This window comes from Phyllostomus hastatus, unplaced genomic scaffold (genome assembly GCF_019186645.2).
Source record: "Phyllostomus hastatus isolate PE091 unplaced genomic scaffold, TTU_PhHast_1.1 phas_contig_196, whole genome shotgun sequence".
Taxonomy (NCBI): domain Eukaryota; kingdom Metazoa; phylum Chordata; class Mammalia; order Chiroptera; family Phyllostomidae; genus Phyllostomus; species Phyllostomus hastatus.
In genome coordinates, this window is record NW_025333709.1 from 37,715,180 (window position 1) to 37,736,752 (window position 21,573).

Consider the following 21,573-nt stretch of genomic DNA (forward strand, 5'->3'; position numbering starts at 1 on the left):
TTCAGTTTTCTTCTTATTATAGCAATTATCAACCTGTATTTTAATATCTCTTCACTTTTCTATCTCTGAGCTCCTTGGAAGGAAACAGTGCCACTTTTATTTCTATATTCTCAAGACCTTTTAAATTGTTACTTAGCACATACAAAGTGACCTCTAAATATTTACTGTTTAAATGAAGCCTCAGACTTGTATTCCCCATTGCCTACTAGTATGTCCACTGCAGTAGAAATTCTCAAAACACTTTACCCTCATTATTGCCGTCTCTCTCCCATTTTCCTTGAAATTCACCTCATTAGTATTTTGCCCCACTACTTTATTTACTGTAACTGCATTTGTTAAGGTCATTAATGACATCATGCTGCTAAACTAAATAGTCAGTTATCAATCTATCTTATTTGACCAATCAGAAGCATCTGACAGAGTTGATCACTTCCTTTTCCTTGTTACACTTGGATCATTACAACTCATCCCATTGATGTTTCTCTTGTTTTGATGCTTCCTTCCAGTCTTTTCTGATGCTTCCTTCTCTTCACCCAAACCCTTAAGATTGGAGTGCCCTCTAGGTCAATCCTTAATCTTCTTGTTTTTTCCTTTTCACTGTCACTCCCTTGGTAACCTCTCTGATTGAAAAACCACCTCTATAATGCGACACACAAATATTATCTCCAGCACAGACTACTCTCCTGAACTCCTAAATTATTTTTCAAGCAAACTTCTCAATATCTTCATTTTATTGAGAAATAGAAACCTCAACCATTCCATGTCCATAACTGAATTTTTAATGTCTACCCACAACTAGTTTTATATGCAGTCCTAACCTACTCAATATATATGGTTCAGCCCCACCCTACTGTGTCTTTCTGTTTGCTCCAAAGGCAGCCTCCTTCAGGTTTTGGAACATGCAAAGCATGTGCTCACTTGGCAACTTTTACTCTGATTGTTCCCTCTGATTGGAATATCTCCTTTAAATATCTACATGGTTAACTCCCTCAACAACTTTGTCTTTTTTGAATTGTTATATTTTCAATGATGCCTACCTGGATTGTCCTACCTAAATCATAAGCCACCATTTCCCCAACCCTACTCCTGACCCCTGACTCTAGGTCTCCCTGTCACATTTCCTTTTATTTTCTATGGTACTTAGCATCTATCTAGCTAGGTACCTACCTATGTATGTATCCACCTATGTATCTATCAATCATCTATCCATTTTTTCATTCCTTGCCAGAAAGTTCAGGGTTTATTTTTCTCTATTTTGTTTAAACTGTATCCCAAGTGTTTAAAGCAATGTTGGCACATCTTAAATGCTAAAGAAATATTTATTGATGAAAAATGTCCTACTTTAAAGTAAAAATATACAATATTGAACTGATTATCCTTCAAAAGCATCTTTTCCTTGTTTTTTCTCTTAATTTTCTAACCATCCTACAACTTACCCAGAAAAATAATCCATTGTTATTATTGTTTAAAGAAGGGCCTTTTGGATTCTTTTATGTCTGAGTTCATTTTGAAGCTGATGGTAACCCTCTTCCCTTGACTTCTGTGATACCACATAGTTCTAGCTACATTTTCTTTATCTCTGTTGTCCATTAATCCTTCTGCATTTTCTCCCCTATTGTTAGCGTTTCTGAGCCATCAGTTTTTCTCTCTATACTCATTTTATCTGGACAACATCAGACATTTCAGAGGCTTCCATGAGCTTATGTGAATTTATGATGCCTGAACCTCAATGTTGGATATTTGCATAACTTATAAGCTAAAGGAGTTAAGAACATGCCACCCTCAAATATACCACTTTGGCATATTGATTATTTTGAGATGAAGGCAATTGAAAAATATTCAATGTTCTCTCCCTTTCTGCTTAAGAGCAAGACCATAAAATTTTCCATGTAGCCGTCAGAGAAGAACATTCTTATCACTAGAGCCTGTCAGTCAAGGCCAAAATGGATCTTTGCAAACAAATGTACTAAAATAACTCTTATCTTCCATTTCTTTCTACTATGCATTTTCTAGTCACTTTCCCTCAATTTACTGCTGCTAGAAGCTTAAACCATTTTTCTTTATCTTGTCACACCACAAATTTATCATTCTTTGTTTAAAAAAGTATGTAGGCTCTAAGTGCTACTTGCTTCTTCAGGCCTTCACATTTTCTATAAAAATTCTCGTGTGTACATAATATTAAGTAAAATTTTTGTGCTCTTCTTCTGTTAATCTATCTTTTGGCAGTTTAATTCTCACGCCCAGTCACAGTGCCTAACAAGGCAGAGGAGAGGATTTTCCTCACCTACCAGGCTTATCTAAACCTTTCTAATTGTTGCCATTCAAGTATTTTGCCTTCAAAATAGGCAACTCTGAATTTATCATGCTTAGCACATTCTTCCCACAAATACATTTATACCCTCCACCTTTTAATGAATAGAAAGTTGTCCCTCTTCCTTTATTCCCATTTCAAGTCACTTCATTGCCTATTTCCAAATTCTGTGTACTTCACTTTTTATTTCTCTCACCAGCTGACTTTAATGAATGAACAACTCCTTTTAAATATCTTTGGAATCTCTATTTTTCTCCATTCCCAGAGCCTGAATGCATGGATTTAAACCTGGATTCTGCCTTATGTTAGCTAATTATCCCATAGCAAGTTACTTCTCTGAGTCTCAATTTTCTCACTGCAAGATGAGGGTAATGATCATATCTACCTCCCTGCGTTACTGTCAAAATTAAAGAAATTGATGCATAGAAAGCATTCAGATGAGAGTCTAGAACATACTCAATAAATATTAACCATTATAACTTATATCACTCCCCTACTTTCCATTTTTCATTGACTTCTTGTTACCTTTAGGAAGAATTGCAGATATCCTACTGAACATGGTTTGCAAGCCTCTTTGAAAACTAGCTTTCACTCATCCACTAATCTGGCCATTGAACCATCTGTACTCTGTTCTTCCATAAGGAACTGTTTCCAGTTCCTCCGAGGTGAATGTTCTTTTTCACCCGTGTACCGATAAGCACATCGTCTATCCCTTGCTTGTCTAGTCAATGTGTATTTTAAGCTTGGAATTATTCTGATGGAGACTTTCCAATACAGAGCTTGAATCCTATGTTTCCACTATTATAATGCCTCTCACATAGTATCTTAATTACTTGTTTAATTATCTGGCCTCACACTATTGTCATCATTTTGAGGGAGAAAGAACATATCTGTTTTTCTTTCAGCATTCCAGTTGAAGTTACTTAGTTAATATTTGCTGAATGAATGTTGAGTTAGAAAGAAGTTTGTTATGTTTAGAGCTCCATTTAATGCCTGTATCACAATAGATATTTATTTGGGAGGATTCAATTATTTAACTATAAGTCATATTTACAAAATAAGTCAATAATAGCTTGCTAAAAACAAATCATTTTTAAACAAGTGGTCCCTTGAAGGGGCAGAGTGTTTTCTATGAAATTTTAGTTTCATCTTGTTCTACTCTTAAAAGTTCCTATTATATATTAAGGTCAGTTGTGTTATACCATCTAATTTTAATTAAGACTTGAAAATGCCAGCACTTCACTGTAATACAAAGGGGAATTTAGAGATTAGCAGTGTTTATATGCTTAATAATATGAAATGACAGTGATTATAAAAAAGAAACTTGGATTTATTGATCAGATGTGTAAATATCAGTCACTTAACTTGACTTCTAAAAAAACCCTGCAAGTTTAAGACTGTTTTGAAGACTTATAACACTTGACCTTTAAAATTTTGATTTGAGTCAATATCTAAACATAAGTAAAATGTGCCCTATTCCGTATGATTTTAACTTTATACTCTATTTTAGTTTATTCTCAACTGAGAAACTTCATATCAAGAAGACAAAAATGAAGAGTTGAAGTTCTTATTTTTAAAAATTATATCTAAATATAAACTAGCTGCATAAATATATTCATAAAACAAGAGATGAGAGCAGAAAGACCTGAAAACTTATTTTTACCTCTCTCTATTTGCTGATAGTTAATCATGAAGAAAAATATTTAAACATAACTCTATATAACATATAGTAAGACTAAAACAACAATGTGCAGCAAAATTATTACAGTATATATTGATAAAGAAATATTACCATCAGAACATAACAGAATACAAAGATGTGGAAGTAAATAGTAAAGTATTTCTAGGCAGTTTCAAAAATGTCAACTATTTACTGATTTTTTTTTTGTTAAAGTCACATGTATTCAGTGCCATGATTAGACTATTACATTTAGCAATCAACAGCATAGGTGCAAAAAATAACAGAACACTGCAGTGAAAACTCTTTGTTGGAATGCTTTACACTTCTATAGAACAGAAACTAAATATTCTGTTACACAACTGGTCATAAATACAGTCCTCGAGTTTTTTGCCCATTTACATGTCTTTGTAGCAGCTGGGCCACGCCATCACTGTGCTTGGCTGAGGTCACAAATCTGTTGTTGCTTGTAGCTGCCCTGTCAGTTCTCTGGCTCTGCTCTCTGGCTAAGCTTTGTTTTCTGGCAGTAATTAAAACCTTCTGCCACTCCATAGCTACTGCTGCTGCAGGTACTGCTGTAGCCACCTTGGTTTCGTGGCTTGGCAAAACATTGGCCTCCACCAGCATAGGGGCCAGAGCTTCTGCCTCTAAAGTTTCCTCCTTTCATGGGTCCAAAATTTGAAGATTGATTATTGTAATCACTAAAAGTATTGTAGCTTCCGCCACCTGCACAATTGCTTCCATCATTATCAAATCCGTTGTATCCCCACTGCCACCATACCTACCGCCATCAAGGCTGCCTATAAAGCCACTTCAACTGCTGAAATTTCCTCCACAACCAAATTCATCATTCCCACCAAAACCAACTCCACAATCACCTCTGAAGTTTCCAGAACCACTTCCACCTCTTTGGCTAGATGAAGCACTAGCCATCTCTTGCTTAGATAGGGCTTTCCTTACTTCCCACATATGACCATTTACAGGATGGTATTTCTGAATGACAAATCTGTGTACAGAGTCCTAGTCATCAAAGTTTACAAAAGCAAACCCTCTCTTTTTGCCACTGCCTCGGTCAGTCATGGTTTCAATCACTTCCATTTTCCCTTACTGTTCAAAATAATCTCTTAGGTGAGGTTCTTCAATGTCTTCTTTAATACTACTGAAAAAATATTTTCACAATTAAGTGGGCACCCTGTCTTTGAGAAGCTTCTCTTGAAACAGCCTGCTTTGGTTCCCCAACTCTTCCATCCACCTTGTGTGGCCTTGCTTTCATGGCTGCACCCACCTCCTCCACAGTGGCATAAATGACAGACCCAAAGCCTCTGGAGCATTTGGTGTTTGGATCTCACGTCACTGCACAGTCTGTGATCATTCTGCATTGCTGAAAATGGCTCCTCAGACTCTCATCTGTTGTTTCAAAGCTCACACCTTTGATAAATAGCTTTCGTAGCGGTCCCAGCTCTTTGGGAGACTCTGACTTAGACATGACGACTGCAGGAGGGGAGACTTCAACAATGCCTACTCAGCAGTGTGCACCAGCAGAAAAGCTATTTATTAATTTAAATTTATCTACTCATAGGAAATAATTGCTCTTAACTTTCTAATGGACTGCCTGATAATTTCCATATTTATAAATTTATTTTGTTTTAACACAAAAATATTTTAAAAATAGTGAACTTACATAGAATTTATTCCCTTTGTTACTTTTCTTGGCTTCATATATCTGTTCTCCATTTATCCTTTAATATATTTTCAGAGGAAATTTTGTTGAAAAAGAGACCTAACCATATAACTCCTTCCCATAAAAACCTTTAATGGCTGTACATTTTCTACACAATAAAGCCCAAAATTCTATGATACTGAAGATCTTCAATGATCTGACTTCTACCTACCATTTCCCAGCATAGAGATGTTTTAACATTCTTTCCATGAAACATATATTTTCCTTATCCCAAACCCCACACATTTTCTACCTTTTTTAATATCATCAACTTGCTTATTATGTCCTTTAGCCTCAAATTTGCTCATCATAATCGAGGAAAGTATTTCTTTTTAAGTGTGTAACTCAAAATTGTACAGCTTCTGGGATCTTTTCTTTATTTTCTTCAGCAAGAATTTGTTATTTTTTCTCTTATATGCTGTGCGTTTCTAGCTCTATTCTGGGCTTACTTCCTGCCTTGGATGTTAGGCAAAGTGAGGCAGACCCCATATGTTTTTTTTTTAATCGAGTAGTCAATTCCCTAGTTCATTGAATACCATACATATCTAATAACACCTCATTGAGTTAGTTACATGGAAAGTGAGCTTTGGCACACTTAACATTTAGAAATATATCATTGTGCATAGTGGTCTGCATTCACTACAGTCACCTGTGGTTCTGCTTTTCTCTTTGAACTCTGATTACCTTCTTAATCCCTTCTAATTCAGTCTGTCTTCTTCCATCCATAGTGGTATGTGAGCGCCTAGTCTCTTAGAAGATGTCTTGGAAGACATGGCAAAAAGTTCTAGAACTAGAAGAGGATGCTTTCAGTTTTTCTCTTTTATGTAAGGTCACTAATGATTTGATAGTTAAAAATAGGTTATCTGTTTATTGGACATTTATTAAATACCCCAAAATATCTGAAGGTACTAAAATTTGCCCCAGGGAAAACACAAATGAGCAAGATCTCTCCCTGTGAACATCACGGTCTAGTCACGTCATTTAGGTAAACAAGTATATGAGATGCTTTTGATAGGGATGAATGATATAGAGAAAACAAACCAGGTAATAGATAAAATAGCAGGGTCGTTCTCCCTAGGTACACTGACAATGAAAGACCTCTTTGAACAATTGATAGCTTGAGCTAAAACCTGGATGAGTTCATGATTGAAAAGCTTGTGTTCTGAAAAATGCAGTTGTCATAAGGTTCTGTATCTTTTCACAAGGCGTTCATCTGATTTAGATGTTTATTTTGTTGGTTTTCAATGAAGGATGAGGGGTAGGTAAGCTCTCCAGGTATTCTGCATACCTAGTTTGAAATGCACTGCTCTCCTGGGTGAGAAATGACATTGACGTGTTTCTCACCCTTGATCCTTTTGTGTGTTCTTGCTAAAGCATCCTAGGCTATTTCACAAGCACATGCTCTTAGAAACATTTTTAAAAACATGTTGTTATTGGAAGGATATAGGACTGGTTTTCCCAAAATTTTTCACAGTAGTTAAAACAACTAAATCCTCCCTTTTAAAATATGTAAATTGTGATTATACAGTTTACACCATCTTTTAACATACTACAATTACCATAGTTTCGGACCATAAGACACACCTAGGTTTTAGAGGAAGAAAATAGGAAAAAAAGTTTTGAAGCAAAAAATGTGGTGAAATATTTAATAACATTAATAACATAATATTTCACCAATGTAAATGTAAACAGAACTCAACAGCAGCATTAACAACCATTATTGCTCCCAGATTGGGGTGGGGGGCTGCATCTTATAGTCCAAAAATGCGGTGTATACTATGAGTAAAACTAGTCAAATGGATTCACTAAGGTCTGAATAATTAATCAATTATAGGACACTCAGTAATGTTATATAAAGTAAATGTATGTCCAGAAGGACATGGTATGTCCATGTCCCTGGTATGAATCTAAGTGACTTTTGACACTTTTTAATTTATATTTCTTTTTTAGAAACAATCACAAGTCACTTCAGAGTCTAATTAATGAGAATAGTGTAATTTAATGGCACATGTCCCTATCTTGCCTCATATGAAATATTATGACACTTTTTTGTGTGTAGTTAACCTTATTGATTGGTTAGAAAACAGAAGTTTGTCCAGAGGCACACTGAAATTTAATGCAGAAGTAGAATACAAATTTCCAGTGCCCATCTCCTATTTAATTTCTAATAATTTAAAAATTATTACCTAAGTGAATTGCCATTAAAATTCTGGCAAGGGCATTGTTAATTAAATTTAGGTCTCAAAATTTTAGATGATTTCAATCTGTATATGTCAAAACCATTAGGTGACTATTTTTTCTTTCTGGGTCAAGACATTGTGATGAGAATATAAATTTCTTTATGATAAAGTCAGGACCAATTTTATTTTCTTCCAATTTTGGAATATAAATGTTAGGTCAGAAAAAATACTTATAGTAGAAAAGAGAAGTCATTGAGAGCTGTTGGACATTAAAGTGATGTCGCAGTACCTCAAATTCCTTGCACTTTTCTGTTCAACCTTGTTCTACGTGTAGTTAAGCTCATTTCTTTATAATCATATAAAGTGAAAATCAGCCTATTTTAAAGAGTTGGTATTGACCTATGAAAACCATGTAAATAACAATTTGTCAAAAATATTTTGTAATCAGAAGTCATCATTTGTGGGTTAAAATGTACACATGCATAAATGTATAAAGAAAACAAAATATAGATATATTTTTCTTGTCATTGAGAAGTCATGACCATTTAATTGGCTGTCATTACATTGGTAACAGGGACATGCTAGCAATCTTTACAAAGCTTAAACAAATTGTATTCATTAGACACTTATCATCAAGATTGACTTAATTGGACTGTCTCAGTAGCAGAAAACATGTTCTTTTGTTCAAAGCCTTTGGAACACACATTATAAACTATTTAATGCACATGTTGCTATACTCTCCCATTCCTCAAACCTCATGTAGTATATATAGTCTTTAAAGTTAAGTTGTGTGTAAGGGCTGTTCATGGAGACTTCATTTGCAAAAGAGTTATTCATTTCAGATCTCACTTCAGATGGAATATTTTGCAGTTATCAGGCAGGACTTGTGCTTGCTTCCTTGACAACCTCTCTTTTCCCTACACTGGACTTTTATGTCAAATTAACATAAAGATTACACTTCAGGCATTTAGTATGAGCCAGGCAACCTGGAAGTGATTGTATTATTATTGCCAATTTGCAGATGAAGTACAGAGAAGTTAAATAACTTGCCCATTATCACACAGCTAATAAGTGCCAGAGTCCAGATGGAATCTCAGCAGATGCAGTTCTAAATCCCACATTCTGGTTCTACAGAACTTTGTCTTTCAAGCCTTGTATTGACATTTCCTTGCAATTATACTTAAACAATCATTAGTGTTTTTATAGTAAAAATAAATGTTATATTTGTGTCTTTACCCACTCAAATTTTAGGGCCATATTTTTTCTCAAATAAACAAAAACTTTTTATTTATCTAAGATTTAACAAAGCATTTTTATTTTCTTTATTTTAAAAAAAAATTTATTGTATTTCTTCATTATCATTTAGTACCCTTATACTTCCCTCCACCCTGCAATCACCACAATATTGTCCATATCCATGAGTCCTTTTGCTTTTTTGCTCAATCCCTTCATCCCCTAACCCCCTACCACCTTAGCTGTCCTCCTGCTCTCCATCTATGAGTCTGTCTCTGTTTTGCTTGTTAGTTCAGTTTGTTCACTAGATTCCACTTATGTGTGAAATCATATGGCATTTCTTTTTCTGACTAGCTTATTTCACTTAGCATGGTGTTCTCCAGGTCAATCCACAGTGTTGCAAAAGGTAATCTTTTCTTTTTTTTTTTTGTGGCCAAATAGTATCCCATTGTGTAATGTCCCATAAATGTTTTATCCAGTCATCTACTGAAGGACACTTAGGCTGCTTCCATGTCTTGGCAATTGCAAATAATGCTGCAATGAACATAGGAGTGCTTATTTTCTTAAGAATTAGTGTTTTGGGTTCCTTCAGATATATACTACCAGAAGTGGAATCACTGGGTGAAAAACTAGGTCCATTTTTAATTTTTTGAGGTAACTCTTTACCACTTTCCATAGTGGCTCCTCCAATCTACACCCCACCAAAAATGCCCAAAGATTTCCCTTTCTCCACATCCCTGTCATCATTTACTGTTTGTTGATTTATTGATGATAGCTATTCGGACAGGTGTTATATGATATCTCATTGTGTTTTTAATTTGCATTTCTCTGATGATTAGCTATGTCCCACATATTTTCATATGTCTATTGGCCATCTGTATGTACTCTTTGGAGAAGTGTCTGTTCAGGTCCTTTACCCATTTTTTGATTGGGTTGTTTGATTTTTTGGTGTTGAGTTTTGTAAGTTCTTTATCAATTTTGAATATTAACACCTTATCAGGTGTAATGGTGAATATGTTCTTCCATCCTATGGGTTGTCTTTTCTTTTGTTGATGTTTTCCTTTGCTGTACAAAACCTTCTTAGTTTGATGTAGTCTGCTTGTTTATTTTTTTCTTTTGTTTCCTTTCCCTGGAGAGATATATCTGATAAAATATTTCTACAAGCAATGTCCAAGATTTTGCTGCCTGTGTTTTCTGTTAGGATTTTTATGGTTTTGAGTCTAACATTTAACACTTTAATCCATTTTGAATTTATTCTTGTATGTGGTGTAAGGAGGCAGTTTAGGGCCATATTTTAAGTCCAATATTTCTATGATATACTTGGAAATTTGGGGGGCTCTAATAGAAGGTTTCTCTAAAGACTGTCTCTCAAAGGAAGATACAGTAGTTGAAAATGTACTCATAATTTATAACTATGAAGAGATATTGCCCTTTATGCATTTTCAGTTGCAAAACTAAGATAAATTAGTAAGGAGTGCCTTTGGTTCATTGCTATCAATTCAAAGACATGGCATTTTAATTAAAGCAGTCTCCTATAAAAAGGTTCCTGTTTAGAACTTTGCATGAGTTGATCATAGTTGTTTCTTTTTTTGTTATTTTTTCCTTTTGCATTTTTAATTACAAAATTAAAAGTAATAAAGGCCAGGACATAAATATTGTATTGTCTTCAAAATATTTTTCCCTGGGATGAGGTTAAAATTAATAAATGGAAAATTACTGACTACTGTTAGATTGGCTGTTCCTTACAGGACAGGCATAATTCCTGTGGCCAGTGGGATTTTCAGAGCATTTCTAATGCACTCAGAAGATCTTCTAATCCCGGAAAGAATACTTCCTTGAATTTAAGAGATTGGTGTTCTTTATTTGGCTTCAGAAAATAACAAAACTTTTGTTTGTTTGTTTGTTTTCTATCGGGCACCAACGTTTTTGGCTTATCCTGTTGGCATCACCCCAATAGAAAACTTCCTGGAAAGCAGCTCATTTTGGTGTGATCCGGAGATGCTTTTGTCTGTCTTCTAGGTCATGTTTTAACTCCCATTCGTTAGACTCATGAAAGATTTTTTTTAAATGATGCAAAGTCTTCAAGTTCCAAGTAGGACTATTTTACATAAAAGTCCAGTGAAATTGACACTTGGCCAGAACTTGGAATAGCTAGGAAAAATATCAAGAAAAACAACTTTTATCAAAAGGCAAATTAGTTTTTGAGGCTGGTGTTAATTGTCAGCCAAGGTGTTTCATTATGAAGCTGAATTTTTAAGAGTTGTTACTTGGTTACTATGAAAACACCAACCAGAAGAAAACATTGCAAAGTACTGTCTATTTCTCCAGTCTCTCCCAATCTCTCTACCAACTTGTCAATAATGTGAATGCTGTTTTAAAACCTATGTGCTGCCTAGAAATTGCTTGTGTTGGCTGTTTATTTAACTTCATTTCTGGATAAAATGGGTATTTCATAATCAAAGGGCTCAGGGATGATTCCGTTCAAACTTGAGATGTATTTTTCTATTTTGCAATTCTCTGTGTTTGAATGAAACCTTAAGAAGGCCTTATTTGGAGAGCTATTTTTTCTTTGTAACCTGGCACATAAAGGTAACCGCAGGAAATATGACTACAGAGATGATTCTTTTGGATGAAGCAATGTGAAATGTGGTGCTTTATCTCTACATGTGAGTGTACCTACTGCTGATTTTTTTAAGGAAAAGCACCTGAGGGCCATAAGTAGCAAGTTCCAACTGTTTATTCTCCTCCACAACAGTAAACAGTGTGAAGGTTTCTCTCCACACATAACATATCCAAAGCTCCTGGGAGTATGTATGCTTTGATATTTTCCCCATTCTGACATTTCACTAGCTGGCTAAGAAAAAAAAATGGTGTGCTGAGTGAGGCCTCAAAGGATAGGCAAAAAATTCCTGTATTGTCCTATCTATAGACATCCTTTTAGTTTTTGTTGTGTTCAGCATCTAGTTTTATGGTGATATATAGAAAAATTATTTTCTGTGGATGGTGTAATAAAAGTATTGGTTTAAATTACTTGACAGCAATTTGCCAGCCAAATAATTTAAAGCTCTGATTATAGTCTTAATGAAGCCTTTGCTGTTCATTCTAAGAAACAAGCATGGCTATATTTTTGTCCTTCCAAACAAAAGCGGGTTTTCCTCTTGCCTCGCAAGGTCTCAGCTCAGGTTTTACAGAACAAAATAATGAATGCTTCTGCTGTGGCATGTCACAGGGGAGGCTGGGACAATACTGAACTCATGCACACTGCTGATCCTTGCTTGCTCGGCAACATGTACACCTGGATGTCTGACAGCTTGGTGGGTTCACTAGAGACCTCTGTCATTCTGTTCTTCCTCTCTTAGGCAATGGTCGAGACAGTTAACAACCTCCTCCAGCCACAAGCCTTGAATGCGTGGAGAGACCTGACTACAAGCGATCAACTCCGTGCAGCCACCATGTTGCTGGACACTGTGGAGGAAAGCGCCTTTGTGCTGGCTGATAACCTTCTGAAGACTGACATTGTCAGGGAGAACACAGACAATATTCGTAAGTGGCCTTGGTTCTACAAAAGGGCCAAAGAGAGTTGTACAGTAGGAGAGGGAAAAGAAAAAAGTATTTATGGTGGCCTAGATATTATGAATGATACTCTATTCTTTTCCTATAATTAAGAAGATATCACCTGTCATTGGTTTAAAAAAGCCTTCGTAATCATCTTTGTTACCCTTCTTAGGACATGCCAATATTGGATGTATTAGCTTGAGATCACTTACAGTGAGGTCCATTTAATTTTATGTTAGTATTTAATGTATATTTGTTTATACGCATAAGCTCCATAGTGCAGGGCTTATGAGTCACTTCAGTTATTATAGGAGTGCCTCTGAATTACATACTGTAAAGAAATCAGTCATTGAAGTTGGGGGTTAAAACAATTTTTGATAATTGTGTTATTGGCTCATAAAGAGTATAAATCTATTTTATTGTATATAAGGATATAGTTGACAGTTTTATTTCAAAAGATTTGATAAAGCTGTTTCCAACTTATTAGATTTAATGATAGATCAATATTGATAAAATGGTGCAATCTAGATTATGAAAGTATTTTTATCTAATGCATAAAATAGAGATATTATTTTGAAAATAAACTTTAAGTCAATGACAAAGTATAAAGATTTGAGTTTGAATTTTAAATTTTAACTCCTGATACATTTAAATTCTTATTTGCCTAATTTTCACAGCTTTTATTTGCTTTATTTTAAAAAAAAAACCTTATGATTGTAAAAGAATACTTTCTAAATAAAAGATTGAACTACTGTAAAGCATAACAAATAGAAGATTAATTCCAATATTTTGATTTCAGAATTATTCCAGTGATTTAGGAAATTAGCTTTGTAACATTTCTCAATAAGCGCTCATATCTCTTTGCTATTGACAGAGTTGGAAGTTGCAAGGCTGAGCACAGAAGGGAACTTAGAAGACTTAAAATTTCCAGAAACCATGGCTCATGGAAGCACTATACAGCTTTCTGCAAATACGTTAAAGCAAAATGGGCGAAATGGTATGTCACAGTATAGCTTGATAGAGTCACACTTGTCATCAATGCATTCCATAGCTTCTTGGCTTGGAATTTTAAACATGTTGTTCAAATTATGATGCCCAAGTCATCTGCTGTATGTCTTCTCTTGCTCCACTGTTCTCATTCTCTTGCTATTCCTCCTCTTTCTATGTCCGGCACAAACAGTATAGCAATGGCATTTGTTTTACAATATTCTCAGATTTGGAAATTGTGTCAGTTGCAGTGAAATGTCACAAAGTGGAATATGAGAGATGTTTGAAAATTAGGAAATCCAGATGATCCGACTTTTTCCCTTGAAAGTCATAACCCTTACTGTGTTGTCAGATTTGGTTTCTAAAATTTTCAGTGAAAATTTTACGTGTAATTTTAAGGTTACATTTTTTTTTCCTTATTTACTTCTTTTTGGGGCTAGGTATTTGTATGTTTTTCTTTCACACATCATACAGAAAGTTTAATGTGAGGAGATGCTTCTGTGGAGTGGAACTCATAAACATAGGCCAGTTTAGGACTGGATTAAATTCACTGAAGGTATTTAAAATTAAATAAATAAATAATCCCATAGAGATGCTATATCTCAAGCTTCATTAATATTAATTTGAAAATGTATGTTTTTGCCAAGGAAGTAAGATCTTTTAACCTGTTAGTGATAGGAAGATGACCTCAAGTCCTAGCAACCAACTCAAAGCTGATGTTTCACATTGCAGGGTGAACATTTTTTTTAATAGCCTGTTAAGTAATATCAAGGAAAACAAATTATGTTTGTTGTCAGCCAAGAAAAATTCTTTTTAAGTGCTGGGAATCTTATAAGATTGAAATTGTAAATCTTTATTGTGTTGCCAATTTGACCATGTGGATCTAGAGGCAGTAGTAAGATTTTATGTAGAACAAAATCAGAGTCCTATACTAGCTTGCTAACTGGCTTCCCTTTCACTCTTGTCTTCAAATACCATATCCTACTGACAAATGTTCTTCCTGAAACAACAATCTTTCCCGTTTGCTTACAGTTATACGTAGAATGAAATCAAATGACTAGCCCTACCATGTGTTGCCTAGTCCACCTCCTTCCAGCTTCATGTGCCCCACGTCACTCCTGTGGTTAGCACTCGCTCTGTGATCCTAACAGTTTAGTCTCAGGTCTTCATTTTTATTGAGATATAATTGACATATAACATACTAGTTTCAGGTATACAACATAATAATTTGATATTTGTATATGTTGCAAAATGAACAGCACAATAAGGCTGGTTAACCACCATAGAGTTACTATTGGCTTTCTTTTAAACATTTAAGATTTATTGTCTTAATTTTCAAAATATGCAATACAGTATTAACCATAGTCACAATACTGTACCCTTTGCTCCCCTTAACGCATTTTTTTCTGTTTTTTCCCCACTCTCACCTCTGGGAACCCCCAGTCAGTTATGACATGTTTTTTACTTAAGATTTTCAAGTAATATATATCAATACCTTGTATATCAAGGTCTGTCCAGAAAAAGTCCAGCCATTGTTAATGAAACCAGAATCGTTTGTGAGACATCAATGTAACTTGGCAGCCAAGGAAGTGGACCAGAATGCATATGTGTGAACAATGATGCCTTCACCGTACTAGTCAGCGAGGGCTCTAGATGCCATTGTGTGAGCATGTGTACTGTGTGGCAGTTGCATACAAAATGACTGAGCAAATAGAGCAAGGGATCTGCATCAAACTTTCCGTTAAGTTTGAACATTCTTCCACGGAAACTATTTAGATGATTCAGAAGGCTTTCAGGATGATACAATGAGTGTAGTGCAAAGAAAAGTGTGGCACAAATGCTTCAAAGATGGTCAAGGATCTGTTGAAAGTGACCCACTTTCTGGAAGGCCTGCCACAAGTAGAGTGCCTGAGAATGTCAAACGTGTACAGACTGCAATCAACAAAGGCTGCTGACCCACAGTGGGAGCACTAGACGCTGATCTGGGGATTTCAAAAACTATTGTGTCGGAGATGTTTTAACACAGGATCTTGGCATGAAACATATTGTGGCAAATTCATTCCTTGGCTTCTGCTACCGGAGCAGAAGGAACATCGTTCTGCAGTTTAGAGAACTGTGTGAGGTCCCAAGGTGCCTACTATGAAGGAGACTGAGGTGTCATTGTCCTGTGTACAATGTTTCTTGTATCTTGTTCAATAAATGTCTCTTTGTCATAGTGCATGGCTGGATACTTTCTGGACAGGCCTCATAATTGAGGTCATACGGTATTTGTATTTCTCTTTCTGACTTATTTCACTCAGCTAATGCCCTAAAGATTCAGTCATATTGTCACAATTGGCAGAATTTCTTTTTTATGGTTGAATATTCAAATACATTTCATTGTATTTGTATATCCCACATTTTCTTTATCCATTTATCTATCCATGAACACTTGGCTTATTTCCATGACTCGTCATTTGTATGATAATGCTTCAGGGAACATGGAGGTCTGGTGCATAGATCTTCTCAAGTTAGTGTTCCCACTTCTGGTAAATACCCAAATGTGAAATTGCTGAAACTGCTGGATGATACGGTAATTCTGTTTTTAATTTTTTGAGGGACCCTTCATACTGCTTACCATACTCACTGTACTGATTTACCTGCCGACCAACACTGCACAAGGGTGTTGTTCCCTACTCTTGTTTTGATGCTGTTCCTTGAACACACCAAGAGTGTCCTCAGCTTTTTGTGCTTCTTTTTTCCTTCCTGGGATGCAATTTTTGCAATTCTTTGTATAGAAGCTACATATCATTCAGTATTCAGTATAAATATTAACTCTTTGGGAAGGTTTTCCCTATCTCCCTAAAGGTAGACACTTCGATTAGCCATTTTATGCCAGTTCTTCTTCATAGCACTTATTCATTTGCTACCATAAAAATTATTGTTGTTGTTGTTATTATTATTATTATTATTATTATTATTATTATTATTATTTTATTACCTGCTTATCATCTGACCCTCTCTCTAGGCAATAAACTCCATAACAGCAGAGACCTTTTCTAATTTATTCACTGATGTAACACTAGTGCCTGGATACACTCACTAAAAATTTATCAAATAAATATGTGAACTTCCAGAGACAAAACTAAAGAAGATTGTATATGTATGTCTACATTAATCATATTAGGTTTTGTGTTCATTTATTTTATTGACCAAGTTAATGTAGTGTGTGTGTATGTGTATGTGTGTGAGAGAGAGAGAAGATTTAATTTTGGAGTGGAGGATTTGTAAAATACATATATTTTGCATATATGAGATATATAAATTCAAATCACCAAAGGTGCTGGTAAAACAAGGTCAGATGTCATGTTACTGGGGAGAGATCTGAGTCAGGACTCCCAAGCCCTGAGCTTTTTTCTAGGTTCTTGTCTGTCTCGCAAAAGAAAAATGCAAGCAAGAGACAAGAAGTATAATGGAAATGAGATAGCAAGTTTGTTTATGAAATACATAGGAGCACGAAGCTGCAAGCAGGCACCTGGCTAGCTTAAATGCCCCATGTTTAAAAGAAATAAAGTTGTTAGTAAGTTCGTTCTATACATTTGAGCCGAGGCTGCAAATGGACACCCAGGTAATCTGAGTGCACTGACTACTGGGGTTTAGGGGTTATATACTACAGTCAGTTTCTAGGTTCCCCCTCTGACTCCCGCTTCTAAACCTTGGGAATAATGTACAGCTACAAGGACTTTCTTTCTCAGTTAGTAAAGGCTCTTGGTCTTAGTGAAATTGTTACCTCGGCTCCCTTTCCCAGCACGGAGTCTCAAGGGCTCCCTTCCTCATGCGCTATCCCTGTTGTGATGTTCGGAACACCTGGCAATCTTATGGGACCAGGCTCAGCGCTGCTGAGTTAAGTGGTGAGACATGACTTCCTTTTGTCTCCAGATGCCTGCTTTAAGTTCTCTGTTAGATTGTAATGGTGAGGCTCTACTTTATTTTTCCTTGGGCCTCTCATTTCTGGCTGCTACCTACAGAAACAGCAACATGACACCATCCTGCAAGTGGAAATTGGTATGAATATCAATCAATTATAAATCAATAAAATAAAAGTTGTTATAGTCAAGAAGAAAAATACATCAATGGTCTTATGTTAGCCTTCTAAAAATCAGCATTTTTATACTAAATCTTGAGGAAAGAACTAAAATTCAATTCTGTGTTGTAAGAACCCAGAAAGTATTTGGTGAATTACTATTGTTTGCTCTGTACTATGTTAACAGATGTGGATTGAAAGTTAAAGAACGCCCCTTTCCTTTATGTAGCTCTTTTCATAATAGATACCTCATATACATACCTCACAGAATCACTGAGAGGGCTGGAGAATCAGGCCCCAAAACACACGAAAGCAAGAACGCTGATAGCAGCGTGTACCATTGCCCAGAATCGTAGCTGTCACTAGTGTCACAAGTGAAGGCTGCTGCTGTTCCACCCCCTCCTTCCTATGTCACTAAATCCTCGTCCAAAGTCCAATGCTAGGGCATCTGATTGGGTATATGTCGCCGAGGAGCCCAGAGCAACCTCTTTGCATGGCAGTCTGAGAAAGCAAGTATATGCCAATTTTGTGTCTCTTAATCCCTAAGAGTATGGAATTTTCCAAACATGGAAACACAGTTTAGATGTTGGACAGTCCTCTCCCTCCTCAAAAATATATAATTCATTTGTCTGTATTCCCGCTTGATTTTAAGATGTTAATGACAAAAACTGTGACTTACTTGCCTTAATATCTGTAGTAGTCAGGGCCTTACCTCTTATTGGAGCAATATGAATTCATAATAAAAGGCTTGACCTCTTTAAGAAAGGAAAGATGATTTTAAAAGATGGTTGCTTTTACAGGGGATTATCTGTAAGAGATTATCATAAGGGAAAAAATAAGGTAGAAGGATGTATGGAGATAGTAACCTTAAAAGAACATAATTGAGGTTTAAGACAGGTAAAAATTTTGCATCCTTATATTTATTTTTATGCAATGTAATGCACATATCTTAAAAGTGTTTAGCTTGTTGAATTTGACAATTATATATATATCCTCTATAATGCCTTATAATATAAGCTATAAATCTCTTCTATTACCCAGAAAATTCCTTGGTGCCTCTTTCCATTCTGCTTACCCCCCGTCCCCACCTGATGAAACTACTCTCTTCTCATTACTATTATATAGACAACTTTGGTCTGTTCTTAGGCTTTATATAACTGAAATCATAGGCTTTGTATAACTGAATTCATACAGTGTATACTCTTTTCTCTCTGTCTTCTCTAACTCAATATTTTTGGGATTCAATCATGATGCTCCATTAATCAGTATAGTAGTTTTTTTCTTTATTGATGCATATTAGATTGCATTATATTAATATGCCATAATTAATTCTTTTATTAACAGGTATTTGAGTTGTTTCCAGTTTGGTGCTATTATGAATAATGATGCTATAACCATCCTTACACAAGTTTTTTCTTTCCATTGTAAATTTATGTCTTCACTGATCTAGAAAAAGGTAGATATGTGTTTGACTTTGTAAGAAATTGCCAAACTTTTTTCTAAATAGGTGAATATTTTATACTTTCTCCAGAAATGTACAAGAGTTGCAATTTTTCCATATCCTTATCAACATTAGTGTGGACAGTCTTTTTGATTTGAGATATTCTAGTGGGTATGAAATGGTATCTCAGTGTGATTATAATTCTTATTTCCCTCATTACCAATGATGCTGCTAATTTTTATATGTCTTTTAGCCTATCATCTATCTTTTCTTCTAAAGTGTGTGTTTATGTATTTTGTCATTTTAGTCTGGTATTTATTCTTTTGCTGTTGAAAGAAATGTTGTATGTATTTATGAGTCAGATATATTTTTTTCTAGTCTGTGGTTTGCCTATTCATTTTCTTAATGTTATATTTTGATTGACATAAGATTTTAATTTTGGTAAAAATCAGTTTGCCATTCTTTTCTTTTATAATTAGTGTTTCTGGGGTCCTAACTAAGTCATCTTTGCATTCCCTAGGATCACAAAGATATTCTATAGTTTGTTCCAGAAGCTTTATGGTTCTGCTTTTTATGTTTATGTTTGTGAATGATCTTGAATTAAGTTTTCAGTATGGGGAGAGAAAAGGATTGAGGTTTTTTTCTTTTAATACTTCTATGTAGTTGTTCCAGCATCTTTGATTTCCTTTTCTAATGAATGACTTGGCACTTTGGTTAAAATTAATGCTTAACTTTTGTGGAGCATATGTATTATACAATTTGATTATAATCTAATTGAAACTATATAATTTAATTGGAATGTACAAAGTCATCACAGTTTCTCCCCAATTTATATTTCACATTTGCATTTATTTTAGGAGAGATCAGAGTGGCCTTTGTTCTGTATAACAACTTGGGTCCTTATTTGTCCACGGAGAATGCCAGCATGAAGTTGGGAACAGAAGCTATGTCCACCAACCATTCTGTTATTGTCAACTCCCCTGTTATCACAGCAGCAATAAACAAGGAATTCAGTAATAAAGTTTATTTGGCTGATCCTGTGGTGTTCACGGTTAAACACATTAAGGTAAGACAGTAGCATATTAAGTTCAGTTGCCCACATTATCTATATTTGTTACAGCATGAACACAAAGTCTATTTTTTTTGTAATACAGCAATTCAAAACCTATTACATGATAGTGGCAGTTTTTTTTTCTGAAATGAGGAAAGAGAATGTTTCTCAATATGTAAATGCTTTATGACAAAAACATTCAGAGATAGATTTATAAATGCTTCTCCATAATTAAAAAGAAACAGCAATATATTCAGTAGAACTAGACATGGCTTCACATAGGATATTACAAGTAATTAGGTCTTTGTGTATAGATATATTTTGTGCTATGCTAAGACTGTATTCTAAATTGAACACAGATTTCTAAAGACCATCCTTTCGGAAGTTTATCCTTTAGAGCAATTGACTCCTTTACTCCGCAAGATATTTTACTTTGAAGTTAATTGGTGTGGTGCTGAGACATTGGTATTAGCATTACTTAAATATTAATTTGTGAAAAAGTAAACTCACCCCTAAGTGGAGGAGAATAGACAACAACAAAATTACTTAGAAATGATGAGTCCCACTTAATAGGAAAACATTTGTAGACATCTTCACAAAAATTGTAACAGAGTATGACGTTGTATTGACATAAAGAAAATGTCTGCCTAATTTATGTGATCATAAAGCAGTTATTGGTTTTATTGATTTTTTTCCCTGTAGCAGTCCGAGGAAAATTTCAACCCAAACTGCTCATTTTGGAGCTACTCCAAACGCACAATGACAGGTTATTGGTCAACCCAAGGCTGTCGGCTTCTGACAACAAATAAGACACATACTACATGCTCTTGTAACCACCTAACCAATTTTGCAGTACTGATGGCACATGTGGAAGTTAAGGTAAGATATATACCATGAAATGAAAATGCATACAATCAGGACACTAACTGCAAAAAGTCCTGACTCTTTGGGCCGGTCTCATGTCTCACTTCAGAGTTTTTCTACTTCCATAGTATTCTTATTCAGGAACTTTCTGGTGTTCAACCCACATACTTCTAGATGATTCAAAGAACTCCTTTTTTCTATTGTCAACATAGTTCATAAAACTGAAGTTTGCTTTTCTCTCCCCTGGTTTTATACTCTATGAATAAATGCCAGACCTCATGAACATGGCAAGAAAGGACAAGGATCAAAAGCCCATATGGTGAGGTTAGGAGCTGGGATCTGGTATGTGGAAGACTAAGGAACTGTGCATGGGTTTAAATGCTGTCAAAATGATTCAGAAAAGCAGTCATTGAGCACAATGCAAAATGCATAGTAATGGAAAGAGCTTAGCAATTCTAACATAATGTAATGGGTTTTGTCCATTCAGGAA

The 21,573-nt window shown here is 35.2% G+C and overlaps 1 protein-coding gene and 1 pseudogene across 13 annotated transcripts in view; one reads left to right on the forward strand and one right to left on the reverse strand.

Annotated features, from left to right (window-relative positions):
* Nucleotides 1–21,573, forward strand: part of ADGRL3 (adhesion G protein-coupled receptor L3) — a 761,150-nt gene that overhangs the window by 632,470 nt on the left and 107,107 nt on the right. For all 13 annotated transcript variants that reach the window (XM_045834530.1, XM_045834518.1, XM_045834519.1 and 10 more), the window contains 4 exons: nt 12,482–12,665; nt 13,552–13,674; nt 20,026–20,234; nt 20,922–21,098. In XM_045834530.1, coding sequence (XP_045690486.1) covers nt 12,482–12,665; nt 13,552–13,674; nt 20,026–20,234; nt 20,922–21,098 — 693 coding nt within the window. The remainder of the gene's footprint in view (nt 1–12,481; nt 12,666–13,551; nt 13,675–20,025; nt 20,235–20,921; nt 21,099–21,573) is intronic.
* LOC123815936 lies at nt 4,471–5,475 on the reverse strand (annotated as a pseudogene).